General features: G+C 51.6%; 1 protein-coding gene across 6 annotated transcripts in view; it reads left to right on the top strand.

The window, feature by feature from the left end:
- Positions 1 to 18,491, top strand: part of CUX2 (cut like homeobox 2) — a 274,665-nt gene that overhangs the window by 215,575 nt on the left and 40,599 nt on the right. For all 6 annotated transcript variants that reach the window (XM_072953559.1, XM_072953558.1, XM_072953554.1 and 3 more), the window contains 6 exons: positions 7,974 to 8,108; positions 10,022 to 10,145; positions 11,856 to 11,932; positions 12,826 to 12,892; positions 14,194 to 14,242; positions 17,855 to 17,959. In XM_072953559.1, coding sequence (XP_072809660.1) covers positions 7,974 to 8,108; positions 10,022 to 10,145; positions 11,856 to 11,932; positions 12,826 to 12,892; positions 14,194 to 14,242; positions 17,855 to 17,959 — 557 coding nt within the window. The remainder of the gene's footprint in view (positions 1 to 7,973; positions 8,109 to 10,021; positions 10,146 to 11,855; positions 11,933 to 12,825; positions 12,893 to 14,193; positions 14,243 to 17,854; positions 17,960 to 18,491) is intronic.

Raw genomic sequence — 18,491 nt, 5'->3', positions numbered from 1 at the left:
AGATGGAAAGCTGGCACCAGAAATCACCTGGGCATTGCCAGCTTCTCTGAGCCCCACATCCTCATCTGTAAAATGGGTCAGTTGTGAAGAAGGAGCTAAGTTGTGTATCTGGGACAGTAACTCAGGGGAGATTGGTCAGGAGGGTCTGCCCCCCTTTCTTGGTCTGATAGGGGCTGTTTTTCCCGGTGCTTCCTAAGTCCAGATCGTTCTCTGTCAGCCCCCTGCTAGCTTCCTCATTTCCTTCAGGGCTCTGCTCAAATGTCACCGCCTTTGCAAAGCCTGTCCTGAATACACTGCCTCAGTTAGCGTGCTGCCCCCAGCACGCATCTCAGGCCACTCTCTCCCCCAACTCTGCTTTATTTTTCTTCTCAGCCCCCTTGTAGCCATTGGTTTATTTGTCCTTTGTCCAGTTCTCCACTCTAGAATGTCAGTCTCTGGAAGGCAGGAATTCCCTCTTATTTACTGCTGTATCTCCAGGGCCCAGAAACTTCCCTGGCGCAAAGCAGATGCTCAGGAAAATATCTGGCAACTGAAGAAACGGTATCTGACACATGGCAGGTGATCAGTAAAAATGTACGGACACATAGTCGGTGCTCAGTAAAATGTACTGAGGAACAAATGGCTGAATTAGAGATTATATTAGTTTCCTCTTGCTGTAACAAACAACCATCACCTTAGACGCTTAAAACAGGCCACACTTATTGATCACCTACGATGTGAAAGGCCAGAGTGGGGCCCTGGGGAGAAAAGGGGACTGAGGAATGAAAGCTAGATGCACCCAGGTTCCTGTGACTGTCAAGTTCTCTGAGAAACCTCTCCCCCAAATTTTAAAGGTTTGTTGCCATTTCTTTCTTCAACTCTTATGTTTGTAAGAGCAGCCAGTGATGTTTAGCTGATGCATCAACTAATACCTGTTGGACCCAGTAAGCAGGAAGCCCTTGGACGTGGCAGCTACCTCAACAGAGCATTTACCTGTGTGTGATTTGGCAGAATCTTCAAGCCGTCTGGATTCTAGTAATTTTTCCCCCACTAACTCAGCGCCCAGCAGTGTAGCTCAGGCCTCCGTGGATTTCTCCCAGGTGGGAGAGTTGGGAAGAAATTAATTTACTCCCATACATAAAGTCTACGAATTCTGTGGGGAGGAAGTAAAGAGTGGAGTACGCCTGGGGAAATAAGTGATCATCGTTTCTGCGCACTTTTCAGAGCAGGGACCCTGTTCAACCCACAGCCTGATTCCTCAGTAGTTGGAGAGGATGAACATGCAAAGGATCAGAGCCCAGCACCTGCTGCTTCCTCTTATGAAATGGCCTTGTCTCCCTGGACGACTGGTGGAATGGTGCAGCAGGAGGGAAGTAGGTTAGGCTCATGTAAGGACTTCCTTCCTGTGAGACTTGGAGGCAGCAGCTCCTTTGTCCTGCCTCTGTCACAGTTGGTATCCAGTCAGTTACCATGTGTTACAGGTGAATTGTGTGCCCCAAAGAGATCTGTTGAAGTCCTAAGCCCTAGTACCGGTGAAGGTGACCTTATTTGAAGATACTCTTTGCAGATGTGATCACAATAAGGAGAGGTTCTTAGGATGGGACCCTAGTCCAGTATAACTTATAAGGAAGAGGAAAGAGAGACACACAGAGAGGGAAAGGCCATGTGACGACAGAGGCAGAGATTGAGGTGATGCCATTACAAGCCGAGGAACGACAAGGATGGCCAACAACACCAGAAGCGGGAGAAAGCACTGGCAGATCAAGGGCGCACAGCTCTGCCAGCACCTTGATGATTTGGGACTTTGACGCCCCAGAGCACACACAATGTGTTAGTTTTCTGGGGCCGTCATACTAAAGTTTCATTAACTGGGTGGTTTAAAACTATGGAAATTTATTTTCTCAGTTTTGGAGGCCAGGAGCCCAAAATCAAGATGCTGGCAGGATTGGTTCCCAGTGGAGATGCCGAAGGAGCATCTGGCCCAGTCCTCTCCTAGCTTCTGGTGGTGGCCGGCCATCCTGGTGCCTCCGGGCTTGTGGATGCGTCATTTCAATCTCTGCCCCTGTCTTCACAGGCCTTCCCTGAGTGTCATCTCTCTGTACCTTCACCTCTTCTGTAAGGACCCGTCATTGGATTAGTCAACCCTCATCTTAATTTGATTTTGTCTGCAAAGACCCTGTTTCTAAATAAGGTCACTTTCTGAAGTTCTGGATGGACGTGAATTTGAGGGAATGCTGTTCAACCTAGACCGCCCCCCCATCAGTTCTTCCTTTCTACCCCTTGAGTCTGAGCACTTCCCCCCTCTTCTCCTGCCACTGCCTGATCCCAGCATTGCTGCCTGGACCATTGCAGTAGCCTCCTGTCTGGTTCCCTCCACAGCCCATTTTTCACACAGCAGTTTGGCTGAGCCTTTGAGAAGGGCAAATTAGAACATGTCACTTCCTAATGCTCCTACAGTAAATCCTATCCCCATCCATGTTATCGGACTGGGATGTCAGCTGCACACAGAGGGGCACCACTGGGCCCCCCGCAGATGCCTGACAAACTTGTGCCAAGTGAAGCAGGTGCAGGGACTCGTGGGTCCCCTGTGAGCTCTGCCCACCTCAGACTCACCACTGTGGAACGTAGCAGCAGCTGACTGTCCACATTTTACAGACCAGGAAATTGAGGCTCTGAGAGGTGAAACAGTAGTCCCATGTTGGTTTGGGCCCTCTGGAAGCATGCAGATGCCAAGATGGCATTAGATGTGCAGGAGGTTTATTGGGGAAGACGCCTGTGAAGGAAGAGGAGAGGGAGACGGGAAGCCCGGGACAGCCGGCACACGCAATGCTGGTCTGACACCTGGGGAGGGAGGGGGGAAGGAAGGAGGGTGGTAGGAGGACCCTCGGACTGCAGCGCAGCCCTGAAACAGTCTTGGCTCAGCTGATGTGAGCCCCAGAACAGGACGTGCTGGTCTCCTCAGGCTGCTGTAAGGAGATACCACAAACTGGGTAACTTAACAGAATTTTATTTCTCGCAGTTCTGGAGGCTTGAAGTCCAGGATCAAGGTACCAGCAGGGTTGGTTTTTGGTGAGAGCTCTCTTCCTGGCTTGCAGAAATCTGCCTTCTTGCTGTGGCTTTTCCTTTCTGCACATGCAGAGAGAGAGAGAGCCCGCTCTGGTGTCTCTCCCTCTTCTTATAAGGAAACCAGTGCTATCACATTGGGCCCCACTCTTATGACCTCATTTAACCTTAATTACCTCCTTAAAGGCCCTGTCTCCAAATACAGTCGCATCAGGGGTTAGGACTTCGACGTAGGGATTTGGGGGACACGTTTCAGTCTGCAATACCAGGTTGCCTTTTCCAGCATCAGCAGGACTGGCCCGGCCCTACTGCCCTGGTCATGCTCGGTCGTTGGCCGGGAGCAGGCCCGGGCAAGCGTGGCCTCATACCACTGCAGTGGATCCAGAGGTGCAGCACCTGGAGACTGTCACCAGCTCTTCACAGGACGTTCTTTCTTGAAGGGAGAGCTGAGTGGCATGTCCCACGGCTGCCGCATGTCGTAAGAATACGGCAGTGTTCACTTACAGTCTGCTAGGCGCCAGGCACAGTCATGGGGCTCAGGGTGCTCGTGGGATCCCTGCACGGCCCCCTGTGGTGGTCCTACTGTTATCCCCGTTTTACTGATGGGGGAACTGAGGACCTGAGTGACTTTTCCTTGGAGTTTCACAGCCGGGATTTGACCCTCTGCCTCCCAGCCTGTCCCCCTCCTCCTTTATCTGAGGGTGGCTTTGGGAATTTGGAGGATTCACAATGTTCAGACCTCGAGTGTTAGCTGTGAAGGCGTTTAATAATCACCCTCCCTGAGAATTCCAGCTCCAAGGAATAGGTCCAAGGCCAGAAAACACTCACTTCGGCAGGACCTCACTGCTTTCTGATGACAGCCAGTGTCGACTGAGTGTGTGCCTGGGATATACTTGTAATAGAAATTTGAACGTGGAGCCTAGAGAAGTCTGGTGCTTTGTCCAAGGTCACACACCAAGCTGGTGGCAAAGCCAAGAGCAGAACTCTCAGTCTCGTGCTTCTGACCTAAGATCCCCCATTCCCTGCCGCGAGGCAGCTTGGCCCACTGCAGAGGGTCACCAGGCACTCTGGATTCAAATCCCACCTCTACCGCTTTAACCTCGGTGACTGTGAGTACGCGCTGTCTCCTCTCTGGGCCTTCATTTTTTTGTCTGGAAAATGGGAATAGTAGCATCTGCCTCATTGGGCCTCACCTTAGGGAAGCGATTGCACCTCCCTGCCGTGCCTCAGTTTCCCCATCTGTAAAATGGGAACGCAGTAGACCTACCTCACAGTGTTGTGGTGAAGATTGAGTGAGTTCTAATCCACTTAAATGCTCTGGCTGTTCGGATTCAGCCACAGCCTGACTTTGGCTGCGTCATCTGAACTCCCTGCCCACACTTACTCTCTCAAACTGGGGGTCCAGGAGGAAGCACAGTGTGGGAAGAAGAGGCCAAGGGCCCACCTGGGACGCACCACCAACTCAGTGGCAGACTTCAAGGAAGTCACGGGACCCCACTTTTCCCCAGCTGTGCACTGGGGTGGGAGTGTTGGACAATTGACAGATTGTTCCTCCTCGGTGTGACTTTCTAAGCTGAATCTTTGAGTCCCTGAGTGGAGTTCAAAGAAGGATTATTGGATTCTGAGTCTGCTGGACACCGATGAGAATTTACAAGGCATACCCTGTCCTGAGACTCCATGAAGTGTCACCATGCAGACAGCTGGCTCCCAGAACACCGCGGGACTGGGTGTGCTGTCCCCTCTCAGAGTAACAGCAGCCAACACTTATCAAGTCCTACTGTGTGCACCGGAGAGGTTAACTAACTGTCCAAAGGTCACATGGCCAACTTGGAGCTGGAGCTGACACCAGCAGTCCTTAAATCACACTGCTTCTCTCAATAATCTTTTTTAGCCTTCCCAATAATAACTTCTGAAAAGTAGAAACTTACATTTCCCATTTTTTAAGATGGGAGACCCCCAGGGGATCTGAACCAGAGCTGGACTTCAGATTCTAAGGGCTTAATCCCTCTGTTCTACCCAGTACTGGCAAATGAAGGCAGAGAGACAAAGCCTTGGAACCCACTGAACTTGTACTGAGTGGCCCCACCCCACTCCTCCAGACTCTCTGGGGGCCACCTGAGATCAGCTTCCCCTGGACAGAGCACACAGGGCAGCAAGGAGTGACCACAGGGCCTCCGAGCAGAACAGAACGTCAATTCCTGATCTTTGAGAATGGGCTAAATGACATCCTTTTTCACCAGAGCGGCATCTTTTGGCTTGGACAGGCGCCTGGCCCGCCGGCCCCTGAGCCACGAGCTGTATCTCTTCCACTTCCCTGGAACCGGAGCGAGCCCTCTGTGCCCGCCCGGAGCTGCCCCTTCCCATGTTTGTCTAACCTCCCTGACCCTGGCAAGCGCTCATCGCCTTTTTCTTCCTTTCTCAAAAACCTGGACACAATAGGAAGCGTTTCCTTGAACTTATTAAAAAATCCAGACTTGTAAATTAATTTGTCCGTGTTGTACAAAGGCAGTGCAGATGGACTCATTAGCATGCACACAACAAATAATTATAGATGAATTTTTAGCTGGCCTGCCTAATGCGCTTGCTGGGTTAATTATGTCAATGTATAATTACATCAGCCCAGGGAGACATAATGGCATACCCCGCTGAGCAGGCCCTGCCTAATGACGGGGCGCGGGGGGAGCGCTGACAGAGGGAAGACGGCAGCGGCGTCCCAGTGCACCTGCTTACCTCGCACAAACGCCCATTGTCCAAGCCTTCCACCACCCAAACAAACAGGCCGGAGGACAGGGATAAAACCAGAGGTGGCCTTGTTCCAGCCAGACCTGAAGGCCCCCAAGTAGAGACACTACCCCGTTTCTTCTATCAGCAGATATTTATTGGGTTGGACTGTGGGTCAGGCTTCAATCACCCACAAGGGGTCCAGTGGAGGAGTAAAAACAGATGCAGTCCCAGCCCTGCTTTGTTGTGAAGTTTGCAGTCCAGTGAGTGTTTGGAGCAGAGGGGGATAGCTCAAGTGGTAGAGTGCATGCTTAGCATGCACAAGGTCCAGGGTTCAATCCCCAGTACCTCCTCTAAAAATAAATAAATAAGTAAACCTAGTTACTTCTCCTCCTCCCCCCCCAAAAAAAAACAAAAAAAAGACATAGTTAGTTAATAATGCGAATCAATGAAAATTGGAAATACAATGAGTGCTGTGAGGTAACGGTGCAGACAACTGGAGGAGCTCATATCAGAGGACTGACTGGTCAAGGAAGGCTTCCTGGAAGAAGTGGGATTTGAATTGCAAAGGCAAGTAAGCATTAACTAGCTGAAAGGGATTGGGGAGGACAGGCTGTTCTTGGCAGAGGCTCCTGTCCAGACAAAGGCTCTAGGGTGGGAAGATGCATTTGAGGGACTGAGAAAAGACCAGTGTGTCTAGAGCTCAGAAAGGCAGGGATAGCAAGGACTTCCATTTTTTTGAGCTGACCAAGTGCCAGGCACCATGTTGAGCACTTTACATGAATCTTCATCACAGCCCCATAAGGTTGATACTATTGTGGTGAGCCACAGAGAGGTAGAGCCATTTGCCAAGGTTACACAGCAATCCTGAGAAGCAAGTATGGATTAGACCAGGACCAGGGACATCTGACTCCAGGGTCCACACCTCCGCACCGGCAGAGAGCTGTGGCCGAACGGATGCTGGCAAGAGACCAGGAAGAGAGAGGGCTCCAAGGCATTAGAAAGAACTGTGGACCAGACCCAGGCCCCTTGGTCTGGAATGAGGAGGCCTCCACATTCCTGGGCCCCATGAACACCCTCCTGCAGTTGCTGGAGTTAAAAGTTCCATACCACTGGGACAGGAACTCTTAATGGCATCAAAGAAAGAGACCCACTCTCTTGAGTCTCTCCACTCTTCAGCAAGTCGCCTGATTTCTCTGAGCCTCAGTGTCCTGATCTGTGAAAACAAGTTGGATCCAAGTTAGCTTCCAGAGAACATCGTGGGAACCCATTCCCAGGACTAGTTTTGTAACCTGAAAGATGCCGCACCAGCCTCCTGCCCCAGATGGAGAGCTGGGGGGAGCTTCCTGGAAGAAGAGTTGTTGGATTCTAGAGCTAAAAGAAGAGGAGGTGAACGGGTGGGAGGCAGGACAGAATTCCAGGTGGAAGGGCCTACAGTCCTCAAATTTAGCTGCTGGGAAATTCAGGACCTCTTATATCCAGGTATATATCCCGCCCCCAGAAAAACCGTCATTTAATCGACCACAAGCATCACAAATGATGGTGCAATGGTCCAGATCCACTGAGAAGCACCCCAAGGATTATATGTACAAGGATGCCATTAGGGAACCACGGGTGGAAGAAAATAGGGAGGGAGCTAGGAGAGGTGGGAAACTGGGTGGAAGCATCCAGACCATGTACAGCCTAAAGAAGGGAGCACTGGGGGAGGCCGGGGGCCAGTCCTCGGCCCTCAGGGCAGTCATGTGTCCCCCAGGAGCAGGTCTGCCTCTGTCCCCGCTGCCTGCAGGCCTTGTCTGGGAAGTCTCGCGGGAAGTCTGAGCTCAGACTGTTGGATTTCAGAGTGTGCCTGCTGGGCCCTTGCCAAGTGACGCTCCCTTTGGTTGGAGGTATGCAAGACACAGTATGGCGTCTAGAATCAGGAAAACGCGGTTATTGTGACAGTTACTGTTGTTATCATCATTCCCAGCTGAGCAGGACACCCATGCCCATGGGGACGGCCCCTCTCCCCGTGGGGCTGCTCTCTAAGCGCCCGGGGAAGATCCGCTCCCTCATAAGGCAGGAAGCCCACGTTGCTCCCCTCAGCCACCAGAGTGATTCCAGACGGCGCCTATGGATGATTCCCCCACCCCAGCTCCCGGGCCCTGCGGCCTCAGCCTGGGTGGCCCCAGCCCCTGGGGCTCCCGCCACCCCGTCCTCCTCTCTCTGCGCAGACCCTGTGCCTGTGTTTGAGGCGACACGCAGCCCAGACGACAGACTGCAGTCCCCCAGCTTCGACCCCAGCGGGCAGCCGCGGCGAGACCTCCACACTTCGTGGAAGAGACACCCTGAGCTCCTCGGCCCCAAAGGTACTGATGAGGCTTTCATGGAACGTCCACAATAAACAAATGGGCAGGGAACTCAGTTTTATCATTTTAGATGTAAAATGGGTTAAGGTACACTTCTGCTGAAACAGACCAACCCCAAATCTCAGAGACTTAATATATTTGAAGGATGGAAAAGTTGCAGGGAATGCTTCACGTAGCCATTTAGGGACCCAAGCTGTGGCGGTCCTGCCGCTGCCAATGCTCGACTTCCAGAGTCACAGTGAATGTTGACAGCTGGCCAACAGGCGAGGAAAGAATGTGGAGGATCACTCCAAGGTTTATGGGGTGCAGGCCTGGGCGTGGCACACATCCCACTGGCCACATCCCACTGGCCAAAACTCTGTCATGTGCCCACATCCCACTGCAAAGAAGGCTGGGAAGTATAGTCTGGCTGTGTGCTCAGGAGAGGGAAACAGGATGTAGTGAACACAGCACTGTTTCAGCCCCAGACAAGACAAGTCAAGAAACTAGCAGAGCTAAAAATACAGTGTTTAGGTTTACATATGATAAAATGTGATAAAAATGTTTCAAAGTGAGAGAATATGAACAAAACTGAGCATGGTAGTTACCTATGGAAGGTGAGGTAGGAGGCCACTGTGGGCAGGAGCAAATAGCAGGTGAAAGGCATGGGTAACCATCCAGGTCTTGCGTTTTCATTGACCTGTGTTCCAGACACTGTGAGGGGCACCAGGGACACAGCCAGGAGCAAAACAGACAAAAATCTCTGCCCTTCTAGAGAGAGAGACCGATTGTCAACCAATAAATTAATAAAGTTGGTGAGAAAGCCTTTGGGGAAAAAATTCAAGCAGAGAATTAAGGGAGGGTCAGGTGAAGGGATGCTGGTCTAAGAAACGATTGAGCAGGATTTACCTCAGAGGTCAGTAAGCTTTTTCTGAAAAGGACCAGAAGGTAAATATCTCAGGTGGTGGAGTCCATGCAGTTGCCATCACAACTACTTAACTCTGTGTGAAAGCAGCTATGGATAGTGTGTACATGAGTGGGCAAGGCTTTGTTCCAATAAAACTTTATTGACAAAACATGTAGTGGGCCCAGATTTGGCCCATATGGAAGATAAAATGGGCTGAGTCTTGTCAAATGAAATTGTGACACGAAGTTGCTTCTCAGGCAATATCTAATCTCTCACACTCCCCCAAATAGTGGGAATAATCCAAATGTCCATCAGTGGATGAATGGAAAAAGCAAAGTGTGATATATCCATAGAAAGAAATATTACTTGGCCATAAGAAGGGAATGACAGACTGACACGTGTCCAACCTGGATGAGCCTTGAAAACATGCCTAGGGAAAGGATCAAGTCACAAGAGGACATATGTTATGATTCCAGTGATAGGAAATATCCAAAATACACAAATCAATAGAGACAGAAAGCAGAACAGTGGTTGCCAGGGGCTGGGGAAGGGAGTGAGGAGTCACTGCTTAGTGGGGACGGGTTTCCTTTTGGGGTGATGATGGTGTTCTGGAATTACTGGTATTGTTGCACGATATTGTAAATATAGTAAACATCACGGAATTGTGCACTTTAAATGGTTAAAATGGTGAATTTTATGTTGTATATATTTTACCGTATTTTTTAAAAAGAATAATAAAGAGAGCCAAGGAGGCTGGAGCAGGTCTGAGAAGGCAAAGGAAGCCTCTGGCTGTGCTGTCTGGGGCCAGCAGGATGGGAGCTTGACTTTCTGGCGCACACGCTCGCCAGGGCTACAGCCCAGCTGATGGCGGTGACAGCGGGTCCCGGCAGCTGCGCTCCCTCCAACACTGAGTTTGGGAAATTGATTCTTCTCCCAGCACTGTTGATCGATCCAGTTTGCAGAAAGCGGCGCTGGCTGTTACGCCATTCTCAGGGATGGGCAGTTTTCCATTTTTTTCTTCCTCCAGAGCAGAGAGAGGGGACATCACCGGCCGGGCCCACGCTGACCGAGGGGAGCCGCCTCCCAGGCATTCCCAGCAAAGCTCTCCTGACTGAAACTTTGCTGCAGAGAAATGAGGCGGAGAAACAAAAGTGAGTGGGGGTAAGACGGGCAGGCTTCTGCTGCCCGACCTGGCTGGGAGGTGGGACCTGGATAGTCGCCCCCAGCCAAGGACCTGGGGAGCATCCAAATGCTGGTTGGAGATGGAGACACAGGCTTGGGTTCAAGCCACATCTCAGCAGTGCAGGGGCCAACCCTGGGCAGGTCGCATCGCCCCTCGGAGCCTCAGTTTCCCCATCTGGAAAATGGGCTCATGGCAGTGTATTAGTCAGGGCTCTCAAGAGAAACAGAACCAGGATTTTTTTTTTAATTAACTAAGAGGTGTATTCCAAGGACTTAGCTCACACGATTGAGGCTGGCAAGTCTGAATGGGTAGAGCCGGCCAGCAGAAACTGTCGGGCGGGAGTCAGTGCAGAGGCAGAATTTCTTCTTCCTCAGTTTTGTTCTTAAGACGTTCAGCTGATTAAGTGAGGCTCAGCCGTGTTACTATGAATATTCTCCTTAGCATCAACCCATTGCAGATGTTAACCTCATCTACAGAATACTTTTGCAGCAACACTTAGCTTAGTGTGTGACTGAGTGACTGGGCACTACAGCCCAGCCAGGGGGCACACACGCCTGTCACAGGCAGTGTCTGCTCTGAGTCTGCCATGAGAATGAAGCAAAGTGACGCCTGTATGTGCCCAGCTCAGCACTCAGAGACACGCGGATCAGCACATGTGTGCCTTTACAGTTGGTGCAGTGGTGATAAAATATGGGTTCTTAGGGCATTTCTAGGATGGTTTTATGATGGCTGTTACATTTATCCTTTCTTCCATTCCCTTTTCCCTTCATTCCACATATTTATGGAGCCACCTACTGTGTGCAAGTCACTGTTCTAGGAAACAGCAGTGAAAAAAATGGATAAAACTCTCTGCCCTCCTGGAGTTTACCTTCCAGTGAGAAAGACACAAATAAACAAGATAAATAAGCAGTATGCTAGATGCTAAGGGTTGTGAAGACAAGGCAGAGGAGGATGAGGATAGCTGGGGGCTGAGGTTTTCAATGGAATGTTGGGGGAGGCCTCACTGAGAGGGTAAGCACAGCCCTTAGGAGGTGAGGCGGGTATATGGGAGGACGGAGAACGGTCAGTGCGAAGGCCCTGAGGTAGGAACATGCCTGATGTGTTTGCACAGCAAGGAGGCTGGAGTGGAGTGAGCGAGGGCGAGGGGGCAGGATGAGATCAGGGGAAACAGGGCTCCTTACCTCGAGTCACTGAACCAGACAAGGTGAGGCCCAAGCTTTGTGTAAACCCTCCCCCAGCACAGGTAGGGACCCTCTTTCTCCACTGAGATGCTTGCCCCAGTGGGCTGGTGGGGCTTCCCAAACCCCTGCCACAGAAAGGGGGAAAAAATGCCTCCTGCAGGGACAATAAGAGTAACTAATGCTATTGAGGGAACACTGGGTGCCAGGCACCGTGCTGAATGTGCTCCACAGCACTCACCCAGGCAGACCCCACCAGAAACCCCACTTTATAAACAAGGAAATTGAGGCCCTGAGAGGCCGGGTCGCTGGCTGCTGCAGCAACTTAACTGGACACTAGCCATAATGGAAGCCACACAGTCAGACATTCAGCAGGGCAGCCAAGTTCCCGAATGTCACGTTTAAAGATTCATCCGAAAGACAGAGGTGCAGATTACAGGGAGTGCGCGAGGGGACGGGAAGCCAGGGTGGGCCGGTCCGCACACCAGCTCTCTCTGCAGGGGCCTTCAAGAAGTACAGATCACTTTGGCAGCCAGACTGGGGGAGGCCGAGGAGAAGATCAAGGTGCTACATTCAGGTATGTCTGGCACACGTCCCCTGCCCTCACACGGTGCCCCGGCCCCACCAGGAGGCCCAGTGGGAGTGGGAGGGGGCCGTGACACTACAAACACCAGCTCAGGTGTTCTAGAATCAGGAGTGCAAGAAAGGTGTTTGGGAAGGGAGAGGAAAGATCTGCATTGCCCAGCGCGGATCTGAGCTCCAGTCCCCGGAGGTCATGCTACTGTGGAGAGAGGATTTGAGATAAAATTAAATCAAGGATGACAAATGCAAGTGCCTGGCAAGCATCCTAGCTGGCCAGATTAGGGGAGACAGTAGGGAAGGGTGGGGTCTGGGTCAAATTGGAAAAGCCAGGCCTCATGTAAAGAAGTGGCGGCTGCTGAGTGCCAGCCAGGCACTGCCCTAGGGCCCAGCGTGGCCAGTCCCTTCCATCTTCCAAGAGCAATCAGAAATCTGGAATTTTGTGGGAAATCCTTCATTTATTATAATATACACGTATCTGTTGACTTCGTTACTCCCCCCGTCCCCCCTAACTTCTAGGTCTGGACCTCAGAGTGGATGAGCTCGTGGACGGATGGCCCCACCCCGGTCCTGGAGTGGCCTAAGGGTGTTAGGGGGCTCATCCCCCAGGTTCTGGGACAGACCCCTTCCTCCACTTTCCTGGGTCCCCTGAGCTTCATAGACTCATAGAGGATCACATCATCTGCCCTCCCACCGTGGTCACTCTACAGCCCTCCCAGCAGCTCGAAGCCCCTCTAGGGGCAGGAAACCCCACCGTCACCAGTTCCAAGAGAAAAATCTTTCCTCACTACCCCAAGCCTCATTCTGCCTTCCGGGCCCCATGGAAGAGGAGTGTGTCCCATCCTCCCTGGGGGTGGGGGGACCTCACCCTCGTGCTTTCATTTTTCCCAGCGTTAAAGGCCACGCAGACAGAGCTGCTGGAGCTGCGGCGGAAATACGATGAGGAGGCGGCATCCAAGTAAGTGAACGCCCTGCTGAGACAGGCCTCCTCCCTCTGACCCTCCCAGACCCGCCTTCTCCTTCTGACGCCTCTCCCTTGAACTCTGCCTGAGGCACCCATTTAAAGATGCACCCTCTGCTCCACGCCCCCATAGGCACACAGCCGTTCACCAGTCATTTGTGGTGCCATTCGAGCAACCCAGACTGTAAAGAGCATCCTGGATTGCTGGCTGGGCCAACTGCTGGGCAGGGGCTCCCCACCACCTCAGCCGCCTGGGGCTGTCCCCACTCCCCAGCTTCACAGCCCAACGCTCAGGCCCAAGTGTCGTTCACTTAAATTACTATGGACCCAATGTTTCTTCAGGTTTTAAGGCATTACTTAAGCCACAAACACTTATTTAGCACCTGTTGTTTACCCAGTGCTATGCTGGGTCCCTGGAGGAAATAACAGGAAACACCCTGTCCTCAGTCAAGGAGAGACAGACAGACACTGAATTACAGGAATTAATTCTTTTATTCACAGACACTATTGAGCATTTACCGTATGCCTGGCACTATTGCGGGCACATGGTAAATGCTAGGAAGGGAAAAACCGGGAGCAGCAAGAGAGAATAACAGGGTTGGGGGGGGTTCCTATTATCCAGGGTAGTCCCAGAGGACTTCCCTGAGGAGACGACCTTCAGAGTGAGATCTCAGAGGTGAGAAGGAGTTGGCCACATGAAGAACGCTGGGAGAGGTGCTCTGGGCAGTGGGAACAGCTTGTGCAAAGGCCTTGAACCTGGACGTGCCTGAAGTACATGAGTGGCTTTTAATCACCAAACGCTCCCCGCAGGCCCCCTGTGGCGCCCACCCCATGCTAGGCAGAGAAGCATCTGAGGTGGATGAGGCCTGTCCTGACCCTCCAGGTGCTGGCAGTTCAAGGGGTGGGGGAGGCACACAGCAAGTAAAGGGGGACCTCCTAGGAGGACACGTGGCAGCTGGGTTTCAGAGCCCAGGCTCTGTTCTCTTGAGGAAGGCTTGCGGGCAGAAGGCGCAGAAGAGGCAAAAGCTGGGGGGTGTCTTCGGAGAGTGGATGCCGGGGGCAGATGGGAGGCGGGGCTGCCTAGAAGGGGTGCAGTGTCGAGGCCCCACTTTCCTTTCCCCACAACCTGGTTCTTTTCCCCCAGCCTGGTTTGTCTCCAGTAGGAAGGGTGGAAGGCGGCCTCCTCGGGCCTCCAGTGAGAGATCTTTGGGTTGGCAGGAGCTGGGAGATACCAGGAGGGGTGGGGGCCCCAGCAGCTGCCAGAATCCCTTCCTCAGGGCCTTGTCTTTCTGTCTCAGGGCAGATGAAGTTGGCCTGATCATGACCAACCTGGAGAAAGCTAATCAGGTGAGGAGATGTGTGTCAGGGGCTCATTCTGCTCGGGGCAGGGGGCCTCTGGCCAGGCTGGGAGGCGGGGGCTGAGCTACACGCCATGCTTAGCACTGGAGCCGGGAGATGTCTGGGACCCACTCCCTGAGTTTGCAGAGGAAGTGGGGCAGGGGTACAGGCAGAACCCTCAGAAACAGCAGCTGGTGGGGAAGGGGTGAGGGAAGACGTCTCCGGGGAAGGGCTGTGGCTCTGAGGCCTGATGCCTGGGGGGGGATGGGACAGCAGGCGAGGGAGGCAGCGCTGTGACCAGGGATCCTGGGCCCGTCTGCAGGCCATGCTGGGACATGGATCTCTCCCAGCCAGACCGAGTGAGGAGCCCTGTTCCAGCAGTGGGGGGGCTGCTTCTCTCCCTCCTGCTTTACCTGGGATCCCAACCCTAGCCTCCTCCGAAGGTTGCCAGCCGAGCGCTGGGTGGACCCCAGTCTTCCCTGGGACCCGCATCTTCTAGTCTCTGCCCAGCTCCTTGCAAGTCCATCAGTTTCTCTGAATCTCAGTTTTCACTTTTAGAAATGGGGTTCCCCCATCCTGCCTTCCTCTGGTGTCAGAGGAAGTATGTTACCATTGGGGGGCAGAGTTGGGCAGGACTTTGAAAGGAGGAAAGGCGTGGCCACGAGGGTCCAATCTGGAGTCCTGTGGGCCCACTTCATCTCTCTCCCTGGAACCCTGGACACCAGCAGCTAGGGGCAGGGCCCGGAGGGGCGAGCAGTGAGCCAGGGCGAGTGGTCATTTCCAGGGGATAGTTGAGGGAGGCCTCCAGGAGGAGATGCTTTGCAGCTGGGATCTGAAGTCCAGGCACTGCTCTCCTGAGGAAGGGCATTCCAGGCAAAAGACACAGCGATGGCAAAGGCCTGGAGGCAAAAGTACTCCCTCCTGCAGAGGGAACTTGAAAAAGAAGAACATTTTTAGATCAATTTTTTAATAGGTAATCCCTTTACGTAGTTCAAAACTCAAGGGTACGTGAGGGCATAGCCAGGAAGCAGCCTCCCCTCCCTGAACGTGGCCCCCAGTTGCCCTCCCCCTGGCAACCTCTCTCACAGTTTCTGGGGTCTCCTCCCAGAGATCCATTCACAAGTCCCTTTGTGAATCTATTTTTACCCCTTTTTAAAATAAAAATGATAGTTACTACATACACCCTCCTGAACCTTAATTTTCCTGTGTGCATATCTTGACGCTCATTCCGTATCTGCATATAAAGCAGCTCCTTCCATTTTACAGCTGTGTAGTATTGCGCTGGATCATCTAACCCAGGGCGCAGCGCACTTTCTGTGAAGGATCAGAGAGTCAGTATTTTCGGCCTCACAAGTCACTCTCACAACCATCCACCTTTGCCGTGGTGTAGTGAAAGCACAGACCATATGGAAACGCATGAGCATGGCTGTGCTCCAGTAAAGCGTTAATTTACAAAAACCAGCAGCAGACTGCCATTTGCCAGTCTCCAGTCTAACCCAAACCCTGTTGATAAACTTTGATGATTTTTCCAATATTTTACCATCATCCCCGACACTGCAGTGAATAACCTGGTCCAGATATCATTTCATATACACCCAAGCCACTAGATAGGGCAGATTCCTAGAAGTGGAACTGTTGGGTGAAAGAGCTGTGTGTTTCTAATTTGGCGGATGAGGCCAAACCCTTCTGCGGGGTTGTGCCAATTTACGCTCCCTCCAGCGAGGTATGAGGGCCAGTTTCCCAATCACCTTGCCAGTTCCATCAAACTTTTGGATCTTTGTCAATCAAACAGGCTTAAGAAAAGAAATCTTGGTTTGAATAGGAAGCATTTTTAATAATGTTTATTTTTTCTGAGTATAAAACTAAAACCTGCTCATTATAGAGTACTGGGGAAAAAAATAAATGTCATCATGTTAGGTCTTTAATATCTGTCTTTATTAATACTATCCTAAACGTGAACAAGAGGATTCTGGAGCAGAGTAGAGCATTATTACTTGTATAGTAAAAACCATGCCAGTCTTCCCCAGTTCTTCCCCTAGGGTGACGAGATGGGAGCCAGATGTCATCCTGCACTCACTGGAGTTTGTACTGTAGACCAGGAACCTCCCCAGATTGGAATCTAGGTGGTTACATAGGAGAGGGACCTTCTGAGAAAGGGAGAGAAATCTGTCTCCCAAGTATCATGATGAATAGAAGGGCAGGATCCTGGGTTTTTAGCATTTGGAATGTAAATACTTCTCTCCACGGGAAGACTAAGACTAGTAGCTTTAAACCCAGCATTACAGCTCAGGGGATGTCCCCCTGGTCAGGGTCTCATCCACCCCTTGAAATGTCAACACCTACCTCCCAGGAAGTGAGTCTCTTTGGAGTTCTTGCTAGCTAGTTAGTCATGTTTCAACTTCCCAGGTTTGTCTTTTAGCCCGGATCCCAAGTCTCAATCAGATTTGCTCAGAAAGCCCCAACTGTGCAGAAATACAAAAATATTTCCTCTGCACCCCACACACCCAAAACAAAACTGACTCCTAATTTGAACCATGTCTGGACAAGGTCAGCTACCAATAAATAAACAAACAAAACAATTTGAAAATAAATCAGTGAAATATGTGCACGGATGTGTGTGGATCTCTGTGTGTGTATAACATGCGTCTTGATTGCCAAGGTCAGTGAGTAAATTAAACTTAATCACTATGACCTGCATTACCAGCTGGGGGTCAAAATACAGCTACAGCTCTTTTAATTTTCCAGGTAATGGTTCAAGAGCCCATATACCCTGTAGATGTTAATAAAGTAAACCAGTTATTGACACATTTGTATGTGTCAGGCATCAAACTGAGATACCTAATGAGCTATATTTTACCAAATCACTTACTTGCAGAACAACCCTATGAGACAGTTGCTTTTGTAATCCCCGTTTTACAGATGAGAAAATGGAGGTGGGGGAGTTGAAGTTCCTTGACCAAAGTCACATGGCCTGGAACAAAGTACAGATTTCTCTCCAAAGCCACAAGACTCCATTGCTGACATTTGGATGCTTCCTTCTAGGCTTTTTTCTTTAAAATTGAAGCGTTAAGATTGAATTCAATAGACTGTGGCGTTCTGACTTTAGACGTATTTCAACACCCCTCCCTCTACAATAGATGTATTTCATTGCCCCCATTTCACAGAAGGAAAACTGAGACTCAGGGAGTGTAAGTGACCTTCCCAGGGGCCTGCAACAGCTGTGGGCTGGGAAGCCACCTCTGTGGATGCCTCCTCGAGGACTCACTCCACACCACGTGGCATGGGAGCTGGGGACAAACTCTTTCCTGCTGACTAGCCAGGCCTGAAGTTTACTTGGCAGACAGAAGTGGCCTGGGGACGTGTGAAAACTTGCCAGTCCCACCAAGACAACATCTCCCTTCCTGCCCTGGTAGAAGGGGAATGTTCTGGCTCTTCTTGGAGTCCCAGGCACTGCAGGGGAACCCATAGCCAACTCAAGCATCCAGAACCCAGGAAATAGGAGCCCAGGCCCTCAGAGACCTGCCTCCACAGCCACTGCCTGACACGGTTCAGGGAGGCAGTGGAGGATCCGGGGTGGCCCCTCTCACCTCTTAACCGTGCTCCCCGGATTCTCCCCCTCAGAGAGCCGAGGCTGCCCAGCGGGAGGTGGAAAGTCTTCGGGAACAACTCGCCTCCGTCAACAGCTCCATCCGCCTGGCCTGCTGCTCCCCACAGGGACCCAGCGGAGTAAGGATGGTGGGGGATCCAAGGGAAAGCTTGGGAAAGGCCGTGTTTGTGGGTATGAATATGTGGGAGACGTCTTGTGGGCGGATCATTTGCACTATGTGAAATTTTGCACATGAACAGGTGTGGGTCTCTTTGTGCATACAGTGGACAAAGCATCTTAATTGCCAAGATCAATGTGTATAGTTAAATATAATTCCCATGACTTGCTTCACCAGCTGAAGGTCAAAATACAGCCACAGCCCTTTTTAACTTTTCAAGTTCAAGTTTCCATATACCTTGATTAACAGGAAGGCCAGTATCTTCTTTTGGAGCCCACCCCGCCCCTTACCATTCCTTGTTCAGGAATGCCAGGAACTTACTCAGGCCAAAGAGGATCATTCCTATTGCCAGATGCCCAGCACGAGCGGGTGGGAGGGTGAGTTTGATCCGTAGAGCAGCAGTGCAGTTTTGGTAGCTGCCACCGGGTGTTGCTGTTGACCACTGGTCTTGCGCTGCTTGGTGGGTGTGTGGGACTGCTACAGGGGTGCCCCCC

The sequence above is a fragment of the Vicugna pacos genome, chromosome 32 (genome assembly GCF_048564905.1).
Source record: "Vicugna pacos chromosome 32, VicPac4, whole genome shotgun sequence".
Lineage (NCBI taxonomy): Eukaryota > Metazoa > Chordata > Mammalia > Artiodactyla > Camelidae > Vicugna > Vicugna pacos.
This window is presented reverse-complemented; position numbering and strand designations above follow the sequence as displayed.